The following is an 18,408-nucleotide window of genomic DNA, read 5'->3' on the forward strand; positions in this document are numbered from 1 at the left end:
ATCATTTGTTTTAATTTTGAATGTATTCTGAATTTTATCAAGGAATTTTGATACAAGTATTGAGATGATCACTTTAGCTTGTGCATATAGTTAATTTTATTGACTACTTTCTTTTTAATATTAAGGTAAATCTGTTTTCTTGAGGCAAACCTAACTCATTCATGGAAACTATTATTTTTGTATATTGTTGGATTAACTAATTGATTTTGTTCAGGATTACATCTTCATGAATAATATTGATATGTCTTTTGTTATATATTTTCATTTCTTGGTTTTATTTTAAAGTTATGCTAGTGTAAGAAATGAATTGTGGAATGCTTGCAATTTTTTACTATTTGCCAAAATGTAAGTGTGGGATTACTTGTACCTTGACCATTTGATAGAGTTCACCACGATATTTTCTGGTTCTAGAGTTTACTGGCGGAAAGGTTTTGGCAGCTGTGCTGTAGGGGCTGCTTCTTAAGAACCCGACTGAGGACAAGGTCCTTCAGGGATAACCGTTCCTCTGCCTGAAAAACATTCTTTAGCATTTCCTTTTGTAGTGACTGGGGTAGTTTTGGGGTGTGTGTGTGTGTGCGCATGAGTGTGTGTTTGCATGTATGTGCATGTGTGTATGAAAATATCTTCAATATATCTTTACTCATAACATTTTAATTGGTGTTTAGTTTTTAGGAAGGGAATTATTTTTTATCACTTTAATTAAATATATAAATCTGTTCTCTGTGATTTCCATTAGAAGTGTTGAAGCACTCTTAAGCATGATAATCTGTTTCAACTTTGAGCTAAATTCTATTATTTTTTTCTTCATGTTTTTTACTGTGATAAAATACCTATAACATACAATGTATCTTTCTGACCATTTTAAAGGCTACAGTTCAGTGGCATTATGTACATTCACAGTGTTAGGTGACCATTACCACCACCTAGTTTCAGAACATTTTCATTATTCCAAATGAAAACCTCATGCTATTTAGACAGTTATTCCTCATTCCCTCTCCAGCATCTGGCAACCACCTATCTGCTCATCATCACTGTGGGTTTACCTATTCTGGATATTTATATCTATGCAAATTTATATTTCATATAAATAGAATCATACAATATGGGCTTTTTGTGTCTGGTAATACTTTCTCCCAATCTTTGTGAAGTCTCTTCACTTGCTTGATAGTGTCCTTTGATGTACCAAAAATTAAAAAAAAATTTTTTTAAATGTTTATTATTATTATTTTTTTTGAGAGAGAGACAGAGGCAGAGACAGAGACAGAGTACGAGCAGGGGAGGGCAGAGAGAGGGAGACACAGAATCCAAAGCAGACTCCAGGCTCTGAGCTGTCAGCACAGAGCCTGACAGGGGCTTAAACTCACAAACTGAGATCATGACCTGAGCTGAAGTCAGATCCTTAACTAACTGAGCCACCTAGGTGTCCCGATGTACCCAAACTTTTGATTTTGTGAGTTTGAACTTACTTATTTTTTTCTTTTGTTGCTTTATGCTTTTGGTGTCACATTTAAGATATCATTGCCAAACTAGGGGCGCCTGGGCGGCTGAGTCAGTTAAGCATCCGACTTAGCTCAGGTCATGATCTCGCGGTCTGTGGGTTCAAGCCCGCTGGGCTCTGCGCTGACAGCTCAGAGCCTGGAGCCTGCTTCAGATTCTGTGTCTCCCTCTCTCTCTGCCTCTCCCCTGCTCATGCTCTTTCTCTCTCAAAAATAAATAAAAACATTTAAAAAATGTATCATTGCCAAACTCAAGGACATGAAGATTAGCCTTATGTTTCTTCTAAGAGTTTTATACCTCTTAAATTTAATTCTTTGATCTCTTTTGGGTTAATTTTTGTATATGATGTAAGATAAGGGTTCTGCATCACTTGTTTGCATGCAGATATTCAGCTCTCCAACTCTGGACACTGGTTTTTCCCCATTGAATTGTTTTAGAACCCTTGTCAAAAATCATTTGACCATAGATATATGGGCTTATTTCTGGACTCTGTATTCTGTTCCATTCATCTCTATCTGCTTTTATCCCAGTACCACAGTGTTTTGATGTAGCTATGTAGAAAGTTTTGAAATCAGGGAGTATGAGTCTTCCAACTTTGTTCTTTTTAAGATTACTTTGGCAATTGGAGGTTCTTTGAAATTCCATAGAAATTTTAGGCCAGCTTTTCCATTTCTGCAAGAATGGCCATTGGGGTTTTGGGAGGGACTAAATTGAACCTGTAGATCGCTTCAGGGAGTATTGCCATTGTAACAATATTACGTCTTCCAATCCATGAGCATAGGATATGTTTCCATTCACTTGTGTTTTCTTTAATTTCTTACTACTATGTTTTTTAGTTTTTAGTGTATGAATGTTTTACCTCCTTGGTTAAATTTATTCCTAAGTATCATGTTTTTTCTAATGTTATTGTAAATTCAGTTGGCCTAAAATTATTTTTGGATTTTTCATTGCTAGTGTATAGAAATACAGCTGCATTTTGTATCCCAAAACTTTGCCAAAGTCATGTATGTTTTAACAGTTTTATTGGTAAATTTTTAAAGGATTTTTTACACATAAAATCATGCCATTTATGAATAGAGATAGTTTTGCTTTTTCCTTTCCAATTTTGAGGACTTTTATTTCTTTTTATTGACTAATTGCTATGCCTGAAAACTCTAGGATAATATTGAAGGGAAGTGGTGAAAGCAGTCATCCTGACTTGTTCTTGCTCTTAGGAGGGATCTTTCAGCCTTTCACCATTTAGTATGGTGCTACTTTAAACCCTCTATTCCTGTATTATTGAGTATTTTTTATCATGAAAAGATTCTAATATTTTTACAAATGCTTTTTAAAGCAGCATTGAAATAATTATGTGGATTTTCCACTCATTCCATTAATATGGTGTTTTACATTAGTTGTTTTTCATATTGTTGAACCACCATTGCATTCCTGGGATAAATTCCACTTGATCATAATATGTCATCCTTTTAATGTGGTTGGTACTGGACTCAGTGTGCTAGTATTTTGTTCGGGAATTATGCATCTATGTTCATAAAGGACTTTGTTCCTTTTTTTTTCTTGTGATGCCTTTATTTGGCTATGATATCAGAAGGATGCTGTCTTCATAGAAAGAGCTAGGAAATGTTCCCTCCTATTCTGCTCTTTGGAAGAATTTGAGAGGCATTAGTATAATTTTTTTTTTAAATTTTTTCTTGGAAACTCACTAGCAAAGAGCTCTGGTCCTGAGCTCTTTAGAAGGGAAGGCTTTTTTTTAAATGTAAATTTTAGTTACTTAAAATACAGAGCAATATTGGTTTCAGGAGTAGAATTTAGTGATTCATCACTTACATACAACACCCAATGCTCATCACAAGTACCCTCCTTAATACCCATCACCCATCCAGTCAATCTCCCACTAGAAGTGTGGGGGTGGGGGGTTCTTGATTACTAATTCAACCTCTTTACTTGTTTAGGATTTATTTTCTATGTCTTCTTGAGTAGGTTTCAGTAAATTGTATGTTTTAGGAATCTGTCAATTTCATCTAGGTTATCTAGTTTGTTGGTGTAAAACTGTTCATAATATTCTTGTATAATCTTTTTTGTTTTTGTAAGATTGGTAGTAATGTTCCCACTTGCTTTTCTGATTTTGGTAGTTTGAATCTTCTTTCTTTTTTCTTAATCAATCTAGCTAAGGTTTTTCAATTTTGTTAATCTTTGCAAGGAACAAATTTTTTGTTTTATGGAGTTTATTGTTTTTCTATTCTGTATTTTGATTTTCTGATCTAATCTTTGTTATCTCCTTCCTTCTGCTACCTCAGGTTAAGTTTGCTCTTCTTTTTCTATTTCCTTAAAATTAAAAGTGATATTACTGAACTGAGTTCTATCTCCCTTTTAAATATAGACATTTATAGTGATAAATTTCTCTTTGAACGCTGCTTCACTGTCGTGCAAATATTGGCATGTTGTGTTCTTATTTGCGTCTTTCTCTATTTTATCTTTTTCTGTGTTTAAATTTTTGGTAAAATATGCATAACACAAAATTTACCATCTTAATAATTTTTAAACATAGAGTTTAATGGTATTAAGTACATTCATAATGTGTTACCATCAGGACTATCCATCTCCAACCCTTTCTACCTTATAAAACTAAAACTTTCTACCCATTAAACAGTAACATCCTATTTCTCTATCCTCCCAGGCCCTGGACTGGAAACAGCTATTCTACTTTCTGTCTCTATATAATTTTGACTAATATAAGTACCTGATTTAAGTGGAAGCATAAAGTATTTGTCTTTTTGTGACTGGTTGATTTTATTTAGCATCATGTCTTCATAATTCATCCATATTGTAGTATATGCAAGAATTTCCTTCCTTTTTAAGACCGAATAATATCCCATCATATGGATATGCCACATTTTGCTTATCCATTCATCCACTGATGGACATGTGGATTGCTTCCACATTTTAGCTATTATGAATTATGCTGCCATAACATAAGTGTACACATACTGCTATCAATTCTTTTGGTTAAATATACATACCCAGAAGTGAAGTTGCTGGATTGTATGTTATTTCTATATTTATTTTTTTTTAGAAACTGCCATCCTGTTTTTTGCAGTGGATAAACAATTCATTTTACATTCCCACCAACAGTGCACAAGGGTTCCAATTTCTCAACATCCTTGCTAACACCTGTTATTTATTTATTTTTTTTTTTGATAGTTGTCATCCTTACGGGTGTGAAGTGGTATCTTGTAGTTTTGAGTTCCATTTCCCTAATGGTTAAGGATGTTGAACTTTTTTTTTTTTTTTCATGTGCGCAGTAGTTATTGTATATCTTCTTTGGACAAATATCTATTCAAGTTCTTTGCCCATTTTCAGTCCAGTTTTTTATTTTTTGGTTTTTGAGTTGTAGGAGTTCTCTTTATATTATGGATATTAATCTCTTATCAGATATATTGTTGGCTAATATTTTCTTCCATTTTGTGGGTTGCCTTTGACTCTGTTGATAGTATCTTTTTTTAAAGTTTATTTATTTATTTTGAGAGACAGAGAAAGTGAGCATGCATGAGCAGGTGAGGGGCAGAGAGAGGGAGAGACAGAATGCCAAGCAGGCTCTAAGCTATCAGCATAGACCCTGATGCAGGGCTTGATCTGACAAACCATGAGATTATGACCAGATCCAAAATCAAGAGTCAGATGCCTAACTGACTGAGCCACCCAGGTGCTGCTATTGTGTTTTTTGATGTACAGCAGTTTTTAATTTTCATCAAGTCCCATTTGTCTATTTTTTCTTTTGTTGCCTGTACCTTTGTTGTATTTAAGAAATCATTGCCAAATCCAATGCTGTGAAGTTTTGCCCTGTTTCCCTTTTAGAGTTTTATATTTTTATTTCTTCCATTTAGGCGTTTCATCTATTCTGAGTAAAATTTTGTATGTGGTGTTAGGTAAGTGTCCCATTTCATGCTTTTGCATGTGGATATCCCGTTTTCCCAACACCATGTGTTGCAAAGGCTCTTTACCTATTGAATAGTCTTGTTGCCTTTGTCAAAACCATTTGACCATGTTTGCCCATTCTTTCTGGGCTTTCTATTATTTAATTTTTTAAAAATGTTTACTTATTTTTGAGAGAGACAGAGACAGAATGCAAGTGGGTTAGGGGCAGAGAGAGAGGGAGACACAGAATCTGAAGCAGGCTCCAGGCTCTGAGCTGTCAGCACAGAGCCCCACGCGGGGCTTGAACTCACGAGCTGTGAGATCATGACCTGAACCGAAGTCGGAAGCTCAACTGACTGAGCCACCCAGGTGCCCCTGGGCTTTCTATTCTATTCCATTGGTTTATATGTCTGTCTTTATACCAGTACCACATTGTTTTGATTGCTGTTGCTTTGTAGTAAAATTTGAAATGAGCAAGTGTAAGATCTTCAGCTATATTCTTTTTTGAAATTATTTTGGCTATTTGGGGTACTTTCAGATCTCATGTGAATTTTGGTTGGGCTTTTCTATCTCTGCAGAAAATGTCATTGGTATTTTGATAGGGGGTGCATTGAATCTGTCGATTGTTTTGGGTATAATTGACAGCTGAACAGTATTGTCTTCCAGTCATGAACATAGTATGTGTCATCCATTTATTAGTGTCTTCTTTATCTTCTTTCAGCAGTGTTCTTTATTTTCCCACTGTACAAGCCTTTCACCTCCTTGGTTAAGTTAATCCCTAGGTATCTTACTCTTGTTGATGCTATTGTAAATGGAATTGTTTTCCTAATTTCCTTTTAGATTGTTCATTGTATAGTAATGCAACTAATTTTTGTGTGTTGAGTTTGTATCCTGCTGCCTTGATGAATTCATCGATCAGTTCTAACTCTGAGACTGTTTAGAATCCCATCTTTGACCCATTGGTTATTTTAGAATATTTTGTTTATTTTCTTCATAATCTTGAATTTTCCAGTTTTCCCACTTTCACTCTGTGATTTCTAGTTTCATTCCATTGTGGTTAGTGAAGATACTTTGTATGATTTCTCATGTCATCAATGAATAAAGTTAGTTTTAATCTCACATTTTATGATTTTTAATCTTGCCTTACATACTGCGTAGTACACTGCTTGTTCCCAGTCTTAGGAGGATAGTGTTCAATATTTCTCATTAAGTATGATATCAACTAGAGTTTTTTTCTGAGATACCTTTATGAGCTAATATTTCCTGGTTTGCTGGGAGTTTTTAGCATGAGTGGGTGTTGAATTCTATTAAATTTTTCACTAGTTGTAAGAATTCTGTAAGTTTTCTAGTTTAGTCTCCTATTTTGGCAAATTACATTGTTTAATATTAACCTTAATGTACCTCACCAGAAAGCTTGCTGCAGCTGGGCTGGCTGGTCACTGATGAGTACACACCAAACCAGAGATCAATGCCTGCTAAGAGACTGAGGGAAGTATGAGAGCTCACATATACCATGTTTATAGATCTACAGGGTATCAGGCTTCATCCACTTGGAACAGTGTTGGAAACCATCCTACCCCTCCTCAAAGATGGTGTAAAAAGAGACTAAGGGCTAGCTGGTGGTCTGTAGACAGGGACATTCATGCAGACCCTGGGCTCTATGTTTGTTACTGAGACATAGAGGGTAAAACCACTTTGTGGCTCTGACCTTGCTCAAGTTCTGATCCATCCTGCACACCCCACCATGAGGCGGAGATAGGAATGGAAAACCTCAGCTCCAGACAGGCTATGTCAATAATAGGGACAGCTTGGTGTGATACCAGGTGTGGCCTGGATGGGACCCTAAGGTATCTGAGCTGAAGACAGAGGTGAAAGTAGCATTGATAATAGTGACATGCAGGCATTCTTGTGACACTTTATGAAGTCTTCTTTATCCTGCAAGATATGCTGGAAAGTAGCCGACATTTTCTGTTGTCATGCAGCAACAGATATTGTAAATAGAGACTAAAATTATCTAAGATAATTAATTATGGACTAGCCTATTTAAGAGACACTAAAGAGCTGCTAGTTTCAGCTCAGAGATGTAGGAAGCTAGAAAGAATTTCACTCCTACCATGACAAGAGAAAAGCAGGACTAACTTAGAATTAATGACTTTTAAAAAAGTGTTTTATTTATTTTTGAGAAAAAGAGAAAACATGGGCAGGGGAGGGGCTGAGGGAGAGGGGGACAGAGGATCTGAAGCAGGCTCTGTGCTGAGAGCAGCCAGTCAGACAACCAGATTTGGGGCTCAAACTCTTGAACTGTGAGATCATGACCTGAGCTGAAGCTGGACGCTTAACTGAGTGAGCCACCAGGCACCCCAGAATTAAAGACTTTATTGAATCCATTTGAAAACTGAGGTTGCAGGAGATATAGCTAACATGAAATCTAGAGAAAGTCAGAAATCCTGAAGTCAGTCAACAAACAGCACATTTCACAAAAAGGAACAAGGATAAGAAGTCTAGCAGATTTCTGATCATGAACCATAAAAGGAAGAAAACAATGAAGTGACATCTTTAACGCGCTGGGGAGGAATGTCAATCCAGGTTCTCTAATTAGCAAGAATATCTTTATTTTTATACCTTTAATGAGAAGCAAAGACTTTCCAGCACCACCACATCCCCCAAATCCCCAGAGGATTCAGTGCCAGCAGAAACTTGGATCTATATAAAGTAAAGCATAGGAAATGGAACAAATGAAAATAAAATGTAGCGTTTTATTTCTAAGTGCTCCAAAATAGTAAGTCATATAAAGTAATAATAGCAACAATGTGTGTCGTTATAGCATAAGTAAAAGTAAAATATATGATAAATATTGGACATGGAATTGGAGGGAGGAGTTGAGAACATACTGCTATAATTTTCTTACACTACAAGTGAAGAGGTATAATATTTGAAGATGCATTCAGATTGTTTTAAAATGTATATTTAAACCCTGAGACAATAAGTAAAAAAAAATTCACATGGAACATGCACCCAAGTATGCTATATAGAAATCATCTGAATCATGTTCTTGGACTATAATATAATTTAATTAGGAAGCATTAACAGAAAGATAGCTTTAGGGAAAAAAATCTTTGTAATTAAACAACCAATTTCTATACAACCCATGGGTCATAGAGGATGTCTCAAAGAAAATTTTTTAATATTTTGAAAATATGAAAATGAAAACACAACATACCAAGATTTAGGCTTTAGCAAGATTTATGGGATATACTAACTTGGAAATTTAGAGCATTCATTTCCTATATTGGAAAAGAAGAAAGATATTATTTTATTTTATTTTTTAAAGATTATTTTGGGGGAGTGGTGCGTGGGGGGGGGCAGAGCGAGGGAGAGAGAGAATCCCAAGCAGGCTCCACGCTGTCATGGCAGAGCCCAACACAGGGCTCAATCTCCTGAAATGTGTCATGACCTGAGCCAAAAGCAAGAGTCAGATGCTTAACCTATTGAGCCACCCAGGTGCCCCAAAGGAAGAAAGATTTTAAAAATCAGTAAGTTATGTCAAAGAAAAACAGAACTGAGGGGCACCTGGGTGGCTCAGTCAGTTGAGCATCCTACTTCAGCTCAGGTCATGATCTCACAGCTTGTGGGTTCAAGCCCCGCATCAGGCTCTGTGCTGACAGCTTGCTCAGAGCCTGGAGCCTGCTTCAGATTCTGTGTCTCCTTCTCTCTCTCTGCCCCTCCCCCGCTCATGCTCTGTCTCTCTCTGTGTCTCAAAAATAAATAAATGTTAAGAAAAACAGAACTGAACACTTGTTAAAATGGATTTTATTCTGACTACTATAATAAGAGAGAGATACTGCGGTGTAAAGTAAGCTCAATTTCAAATAAAACAAAGGGAACTGAGGTTTTTAAAGGAGAGCAGGTAGTGACGAAACAAGGACTTTGGGGAAGTGAAGCAGAGGGGAAAAGAAAGGGACTGGGGACTTTATGGAATGGAAAATTGCACAAAGAATAGGTGAAGATGTTCTGGCAAGGTGGGTGGACAGTGTACATTTTGTGGTTTGGCTGCATGACGTTTTCTTGAGCGAAGACTCAGCATGAGGGCTGGGGTCCATTAGGGACACAGCTTGGTGCAGGTGGATGCCAGGCTGTAGTTTGGTCAAGTCCCTTAGAAAAATGTTTGCAGATGTCATTTGTGCTGAATGGGAATTCACAAACGTCCCTTCTCCTGTTCAAGAGAAAGGTTAGATTTTTTTCTCATAGAACAAACATAATTGCAACACTTCAAAGTCCTTGAGAAAGGTCCAACCTTTGCTCCCAATGACTGTGTGCTTAGAGTGGTAGATGTGATGATCAAAGACATTTAGCAATATTGTTGGCAGCAGCACAATGGTCCCATAAAGATGTAAATACACTTAAGAGACCAAAATATGACCATTAATATTAGGATAAAGATGCCAAGTTTGGTTAAGTCTCAGCATATTGTTTGGAAAAGTCACCTGGGCTGCCAAGGAGTTCATACCTAAGCCTCCATCATACACAACTAGAGAAAGGAGAGGAAATTAAACATAAAGCAAGTATAAGGTAGGAAATACTAAAGATTAGAGCAGAAATCAATGAATTTGAAAATGGGAAAATAATAGAGAAAATCTAAGATCAATACAATTGATGGGCTTCTGGATAGTATGACCAAGAAAAAAAGAGAAGACACAAATTAGAAACAACAGGAATGAAAGAGAGAACATAACTAATGATCCCAAAGGCATTTACATATTAACAATGGAATGCTACAAACAATTCTAAGCCTCTAAATTTGATAACTTAGATGAAATAGACCAATTACTTTTAAAATACCAAAAGTCATTCAAGAAGAACTAGATAGCCTGAATAGCCCTATATCTATTTTAACAATTGAAGTTATGGTTTAAAACCTCCTGTATATTTATCAAAAAATACCAGTTATGCACCATTTGCCACCAAATGGAAGGAACAGGAACACCTTCCAACTCACTTTTTTCCCCATTTCATTTCATTTTATTAATTCCAGTGCATTTAGCATACAATGTAATATTAGTTTCAGGTGTACAATCTAGTGATTCAACACTTCTACACAACACTTGGTACTCATCACAAGTCATATGGTATTTATCTCTATCTCACTGACTTATTTTGCTTAGTACAATCCTAGACAAGAAGAACCTCCATATTGTTTTCTAGAGTGACTGCACCAGTTTGCATTCCCACCAACAGTGCACAAGGGTTCCCCTTTCTCCACATCCTCACCAACACCTGTTTCCTGTGTTGTTGATTCTAGCCATTCTGACAGATGTGAGGTGATATCTCATTGTGGTTTTGATTGGTATTTACCTGATGATAAATGATGTTGAGCATCTTTTCATGTGTCTGTTGGCTGTCTGTATGTCTTCTTTGGAAAAATGTCTGTTCATGTCTTCTGCCCATTTTTTTAACTGGATTATTCATTTTGGGGGTATTGAGTTTGATAAGCTCTTTATATATTTTGAATACTAACCCTTTATCAGATATGTCATTGGCAGATATCTTCTTCCATTCTGTAGGTTGCCTTTTAGCTCCATTGATTGTGTCCACTGTGCAGAAGCTTTTTATTTTGATGAAGTCCCAATAGTTTATTTTTGCTTTTGTTTACCTTACGTCAGGAGACATATCTAGAAAGAAGTTGCTATGGTTGATGTCAAAGAGGTTATTGCCTGTGTTCTCCTCTAGGATTTTTATGGTTTCATGTCTCACATTTAGGTTTTTAATCCATTTTGAATTTATTTTTGTGTATGGTGTAAGAAAGTGGCCCAGCCTCAAGAAGTTAAAAATAGAACTACCTCACAATTCACAGTCCAAGTGTCCACTGAATGATGAGTGGATAAAGATGTGGTATATATATACAATAGAATATTACTCAGCCATAAAAATGAAATATTGCCATTTGCAACAACATGATGGAGCTAAGAGAGTATTATGTTAAGTGAAGTAAGTCAGTCAGAGAAACACAAATACCATGTGATTTCACTCATATCTGGAATTTAAGACACCAAACAAATGAGCAAAGGGATAAAAGAGAGAGAGAGAGGCAAACCTAGAGACAGAGTCTCTTAAAAATTTTTAAATTTTAATTCCAGTACAGTTAACATTTAGTGTTATATTAGTTTCAGGTGTACAATATAGTGATTCAACAATTCTTTACATCATTACTCAGTTCTTATTATGGTAAAGGTACCTTTATCTCTATAGAGATAGCCATTTAATTTTCCTTATTTTGTTCATATGTGATTGTTTGATTTTCAAATTTAGACCAATCTTTTATCCCAGGAGTGAATCCAACTTCACCATGATGGTTCCTCCCCCCCGCTTTATTTTTAATATATGAAATATATTGTCAAATTGGTTTCCATACAACACCCAGTGCTCATCCCAAAAGGTGCCCTCCTCAATACCCATCACCCACCCTCCCCTCCCTCCCACCCCCCATCAACCTTCAGTTTGTTCTCAGTTTTTAACAGTCTCTTATGCTTTGGCTCTCTCCCACTCTAACCTTTTTTTTTTTTTTTCCTTCCCCTCCCCCATGGGTTTCTGTTAAGTTTCTCAGGATCCACATAAGAGTGAAACCATATGGTATCTCTCTTTCTCTGTATGGCTTATTTCACTTAGCATCACACTCTCCAGTTCCATCCACGTTGCTACAAAAGGCCATATTTCATTCTTTCTCATTGCCACGTAGTATTCCATTGTGTATATAAACCACAATTTCTTTATCCATTCATCAGTTGATGGACATTTAGGCTCTTTCCATAATTTGGCTATTGTTGAGAGTGCTGCTATAAACAGCACTGCTAGGAATTTATCCAAGGGATACAGGAGTACTGATGCATAGGGGCACTTGTACCTCCCCCCTTTTTATATTGCTGGATTTAATTTGCTAATGTTTAGCTTGAGATTTTTGTGTCTGTGTTCAGATAGAGGCCTGTAGTTTCCTTTTTTTGTCTAGTTTCATTTTAAAATTTTTATTTAAATTCCATGGGGTGCCTGCATGGCTCAGTCGGTTAAGCGACTGACTCTTGATTTTGGCTTAGGTCACGATCTCATGGTCGTGAGATCAAGCCTCATGTCTCAGAGCCCCCTTGGGATTCTCTCTGTCCTCTCTCTCTGCCCCTCCCCCCACTAGCATGCGCTCTGTCTCAAAATAAACAAACAAATAAATAAATAAATTCCAGTTAGTTAACACACTGTGTAAAATTAGTTTCAGGTGTACAATGTAGTGATTCAACACTTCCATAAAACACATGGTGATTGTAACAATAAGTGCACTCCTTAATCCCCACCATTTATTTAACCCATCCCCCTACCCACCTCCCCTCCGGTAACCATCAGTATGTTCTCCATACTTAGGAATCTGTTTCTTGGTTTGCTTTGTTCTCTTTTTTCTCCTCTTTGCTCGTCTGTTTTGTTTCTTAAATTCCACATATCAGTGAAATCATATGGGATTTGTTTTTCTCTGACTGACTTATTTCACTTAGCTTAATACTCTCTAGCTCCGTCTATGTCATTGCAAATGGCAAGATTTTGTTCTTTTATTGTGTGGCTGAGTAATATTCCAGTGTGTGTGTGTGTGTATGTGTATATATGTGTGTGTGTGTGTGTGTGTGTGTGTGTGTGTGTGTGTGTATATCTTCTTTATCCATTAATCATTTGGTGGACATAATGTTATTTATAACAGCATATAGATTTCTGTGTGAAAATAATTTTTCATTTCTCTCAGATAAATTCCCAGGAGTGCTACTCCTGAATTATGTGGTAATTGTATTTTAAGGGCTTTTTGAAGAACTGCCAAACTCTTTTCCAAGAGTGACTGTTTCATTTTACATTACAATTAGTTATATTTGAGTGATAAGTTTCTTATGAAACTTGTTGGCACCTTGCCAACATTTGGCGTTGTCATTTTTAAAATTTTAGTTATTCTGATGGTTGGTAGTTGTAATAATCAGCCTGGCCCTTTTTTTTTTTTTTTTTTTTTGATGTTTGCTCTCAGCTTTTAGGCTTCTCTCCTCATTCTTCTCCCTGTGTCTCAACTTTGGTCAAAGTGATAAGAAATCCCAAGTTTTCCTTCCTTTGGCACCAGGAGGAGATTCAATGCATGGGACCCCTGTTCTCATGTGTAAACCCTCACCCCAGCCACATCCCTACCCATAATAATAATAAAAAAGAAATCAGGCCGTTTTCCTTTACATTCATTCATTCCCTAGTCATTTTGGATCATCTCTGGAGGTTTGTCCTGCTCTCCTCAGAGCCTCATTATGTGAGTAATAACCCTCTTTCTATTTCTTGATCTGTCTGTGGCGTCTCCAGTCTCGATAGATGATTTCAGGAAAAAGTCAAGTGGAGGGATAAGGAAGTCTTGAGACACATAGGTAGGCAGTATTAGACACATTTCAGTGTAAGTGAACTGAATATGGAGTGAGGATTATGGTAATTCTAAGTTTTCCAGTTTCAGTAGAGCACTGGGTCCACCTGCTGGAGGTAAGAGATTGAGAACATGATGGAGGTAATATATAACTTGGCTGTTGGTTTTGATATTTTGAATTTGACTGTATCTACCTTAATGTTTCTTACGTTAGTCAATCTTATAACAAACATAACAACAAAATATAACTAGTGTGAGATAGGTTTTGTTTAGCAGAATTTGTGTGACGTATTTATATATGCTACAAAAACTATAATTTGTAAATATGAGCTATATAATACAATAAACTTTTGGGAACAATATAATTGCACAGATGCTACTGGTATTCAATGTGCATAGAAAGACAGAAATATTAAAATATATAGATTAAGAATTAATTATTTGAAATAAAAGTTCCTCATAATATATAAAAACAGTCTTTAGGGGCGCCTGGGGGGCTCAATTGGTTAAGCGAGGGAGTCTTGGTTTCGGCTGAGTTCATGGTCTCATGGTTCGTGGGTTTGAGCCCTGCATTGGGCTCTGTGCTGGCAGCACTGAGCCTGCTTGGCATTCTGTCTCCCTCTCTCTCTGCCCCTCCCCTGCTCTCTCTCAATCTCTCTCTCTCTCTCTCTCTCTCTCAAAAATAAATCAATAAACATAAACAATAAAAAAAAGTCTTCAGAATAGGCCAAATAGTCTCTCATTGGTTGGGATGCTGTTGTCTGGGCAGGAGGAGACCATCCTTCCTCCCGCTGGGATAGTAAAGGAGTAGGTACAGTAGCATCAAGTTGTAAGGTGCTTCTCTTCCTATTGGGTCTGCAAATGATGTAGAATGGTAGAGCTCTCAGAGCTCTCCCTTTTGGCCTCTTGACTCCATTTTAAGCAAAGTTTATTTTTATTAATTTCCACAGAACATATGATATTCCCTATCTTCATAAACATTCAATTCTGTTCTTTAAGAATCTCAGTGATTCCTTGGTTTGGTGTAGCTGAACATTTGGCGATCCTGCAGGAAAACTCCCTGAAACTTGATAATATACTCCTCAGTCAAAGTTACTTTTAATATTTACATTCATAATCAAATTATTTGTCTATAGGATGTGCTGGACTTGGTTTGAAGATCTAAGAGAGACTGAACGACAATGATTTCCAGTGACAGAATTTTTGGGATCTTCTTTATCTTTCAAACTTGTATTGGTTTCATGGGGAATTCTTTGTTATTTACATTATATATGTACACTTTCTTAATTCTTCCTCATAAGAAGAAGCCTGTAGATGTGATTCTAGCCCACTTAACTTTGGCTAATGCCCTGACACTTATATTCAGAGGGGTTCCAAATATAATGTCATCCTTTGGAATTAAGCTGGAGATGAATGATACTGGATGTAAAACAGTGCTCTATATTCAGAGAGTTACCAGGAGTATTTCTCTGTGCACAACCGCCCTTCAGAGTACATTTCAGGCACTGACTATCACTCCAAGTGATCATAAATGGGCCTGGCTCAAGAAGAAAATCTCTACATTCATTCAACCTTCTTTACTTTTCTTCTGGACGATCAACATGGCCATCTATTCCGTGATCATTTTAAAAACTGTGGCCAGCAGGAATACCACTGAAGGTGGAATTGGGTATTATACTGCTTCTTGTAAAAGCAGTGCATATGATCGACAGACGTCATCAATATTTCTAAGTACTGTATTCATTCGAGATTTGTTCTTCCTCTCCCTGATGACATGTAATAGTATCTACATGGTGAATATCCTTTTCAGACACCACAGAAAAGCTCAGCACATTCGCAGTACCATCCAGTCTTCACAAAGCTCTCCTGAAAACAAAGCTACCCATGTTATTCTCATATTGGTGAGCTGCTTTGTTTTCTTTTACTGGACCAACACCTTTTTTACTGTTTATTTAGTTTATTTAGCTAAGAAAAACTATCAACTGGAGAAATTTAGTAACTTTTTTTCCTCATGTTACCCGACCATCTGTTCTTTCTTTCTGATTAAAAATGAGAATAGAATTCCTGGAATACATATCATGAAAACAAGAATCAGAATTTTTTCTTCCTAAAGAAAAAATTGATTATATGAATACTCCTTAGCACTCTTCTGCACCATAGGAGTCATTTGTATGAGTACAGAGTAACATGCTTATCAATGATATGAGGTACTTAAACAAATTTTTTTTAATGTGTACTCATTTTTTGAGACACAGAGACAGAGCGTGAGTGGGGTAGAGACAGAGAGAGAGGGAGACAGAGAGTCAGAAGGAAGATCCAGGCTCTGAACTGACAGCACAGAGCCTGACGTGGGGGCTCTAACTCATGGACCGTGAGACCATGACCTGAACCAAAGTCAGACACTTAACCGACTGAGCCACCTGGGTGCTCCAAGGTACTTTTTAAAATGAATAGAATTTATTGTCAAATTGGCTTACATACAACACCCAGTGCTCATCCCAACAAGTGCCCTCTCAATGCCCATCGCCCATTTTCCCCTCTTCCCATCCCCTATCCACCCTCAGTTTGTTCTCTGCATTTAAGAGTTGACATGAGGTACTTTTATAGTTCCCATTGTAGTGAGTTAACAATCTGAAGAGCTATACTTAAGTTATTGTCAATTTATGAAACATTTTAGACATTAAATGTAAGGTTTAGATTATGATGACATATATATAAGTTTAAAATTTCATAAAATAATAGTACATATGTGATGTAGAATGTTTTGTGACATAGGAAATACTATTTATCATGCAATAAACAGACATCAATAAACCCCCCAAATGACAGAGGTTAACTTTTGGTATAAGCTAACCTTAACTCTAAACAAGATGATGAAATATGTGAAATATGTGTTTATTAAATTGTACTCTATGCTTTTGCATGTCAGAAATATGTCATATTTAGTTTTAAAAATAAACATAATTATTAATATTTGCATATAAATTCAGAAATGTGTTCAAATTTTCAATAGTTTCTTACCTCCATTTAAGATAAAGGAGGAACAGTAAGAAATAAACAAGATCCCAAAACACCTTAGAAGATTTTTGTTCTCAGAACTGCTGAACATATATGTGACTTGAGCTTTTAATTGAAGACAGAAGGAAGAAGGGGGTAAAAAGGTCAACATCCAAGAACTAGGTATCTTCCACAGGTAGAGAAAATAAGACAGCTTGTCACGGCTACATGCTCAGTTTATGGCATAGTGGAAGAGTGCAGATCGGATGGTTCTGGTGTGTGGTTAGGAATTACGGTGTAGATTCAGGTTTAGGCTTAGGGTCAGAGTCTGGGGTTAGGGGCTTGGGGGCAGGGTCAGGGTCAGGGTTAAGTTTAAACATAACCAGCCCTTTCCCCCTCCTCCATCCCCCTGGGTCTCCAGGGTGCACAGGATTTGCCCAGGGTCACATATTAGTCAGGTGTTGAGCTGGAGTATTGATTTTCTGCCCTTCAGTCCCGGGCTCTAATAGAAGAGTGAAATGTCTACATGGTCACTGACTGCTTCAAATCCAACTCAACCCCAGTCAAGCGTTGTGGGGGCGTCAGTGGTCATGTATTGTTCTTTCCACTCTCCCATCTGGGAAGTGCTTCTGGCCCCATTCTTCCTGGGCAGCCCCAGGTTCTGGCACAGAACTGACCCATGAGGGCATTCAGTAGATACGTGTGGATTTATACAGGATTGGGTGCAGGCGCCCATCAGTCCCATGTGCACCCTTCTTGCAGGTTGGTGGGGCCTTCCTGGCACTCTTCACTAGGATGCACCCCAGTTTGCTTATGCATTCATCTTTTGAAGCACATCCTGATTTCTTTAAGTTTTTAGCCAGCCACTATAAATAGAGCTGCTAGGCATAACTGCGTGCTAGTTTTTGTCTGGAAACAGTTCTTTAAAGCAGTTGTCCAAATACTAGAATTGTGATTGTTATCAGATTGTGATTTACTTAGCTTTGAAAAAGCCAAACTGTCTTCCAAAGTGGCTATACATGCATCCCCAGTGTAGTGTTCCTGTCATTCCTCACTCTCCAGCAGCTTGTATCCTCTCTCTCTTTTTTTTTTTTTTTTTGGAGTTTTGCATTTCTAAAAGGTGTGCAGTCTACCTCACTGTTGTTTAAATTTGTAATTTCCTAATGATAGAGGATGTTGAGGATATTTGTGTTTACTTGTTTACTATCTATACATCTTCTTTGTCCTGTGTCTTCAGATATTTACCATAGTCAATTAGGTTGTTTGTTTTCTTATGGTTAAGTTCTGAGAGGTTTTTTTTTTGTATAGTTGAATTTGCAAATATGTTCTCGCAGTTTGTGGATTGTCTTTTAGTTCTCTTTCACAGAGTAGAAGTTTTAATTTCATAAAGTTCACATTATCAAGTTTTTTCTTTTGTGGATTGGTTTTGGTGTGGTGTTAAAACTCATCACCAAACCCAAGATTGTGTTCACTTTCTTTTATATTTTTTGCTATATTGAGAGTTGTGAATTTTATTTATTTAAGACATTTTAAGTGTTTATTTATTTTTGGGAGAGATAGAGAGAGAGAGAGAGAGAGAGAGAGAG

General features: G+C 36.8%; 1 protein-coding gene across 1 annotated transcript; it reads left to right on the forward strand.

Annotated features, from left to right (window-relative positions):
- The first annotated feature begins 14,453 nt into the window (after positions 1 to 14,453).
- On the forward strand, positions 14,454 to 16,367 carry LOC112849268 (vomeronasal type-1 receptor 1). Its single transcript, XM_025912865.2, has one exon. The coding sequence runs from the start codon at positions 15,007 to 15,009 to the stop codon at positions 15,934 to 15,936; it is 930 nt and encodes a 309-aa protein (XP_025768650.1). The 5' UTR covers positions 14,454 to 15,006; the 3' UTR covers positions 15,937 to 16,367.
- Positions 16,368 to 18,408: the final 2,041 nt, after the last annotated feature.

This window comes from Puma concolor, chromosome B2 (genome assembly GCF_028749965.1).
Source record: "Puma concolor isolate L17-30 chromosome B2, mPumCon1.1.hap2, whole genome shotgun sequence".
Lineage (NCBI taxonomy): Eukaryota > Metazoa > Chordata > Mammalia > Carnivora > Felidae > Puma > Puma concolor.

Excerpts from the sequence above, each read along its gene's own strand:
- LOC112849268 (XM_025912865.2), top strand. The coding sequence starts at position 15,007 with ATGATTTCCAGTGACAGAATTTTTGGGATCTTCTTTATCTTTCAAACT.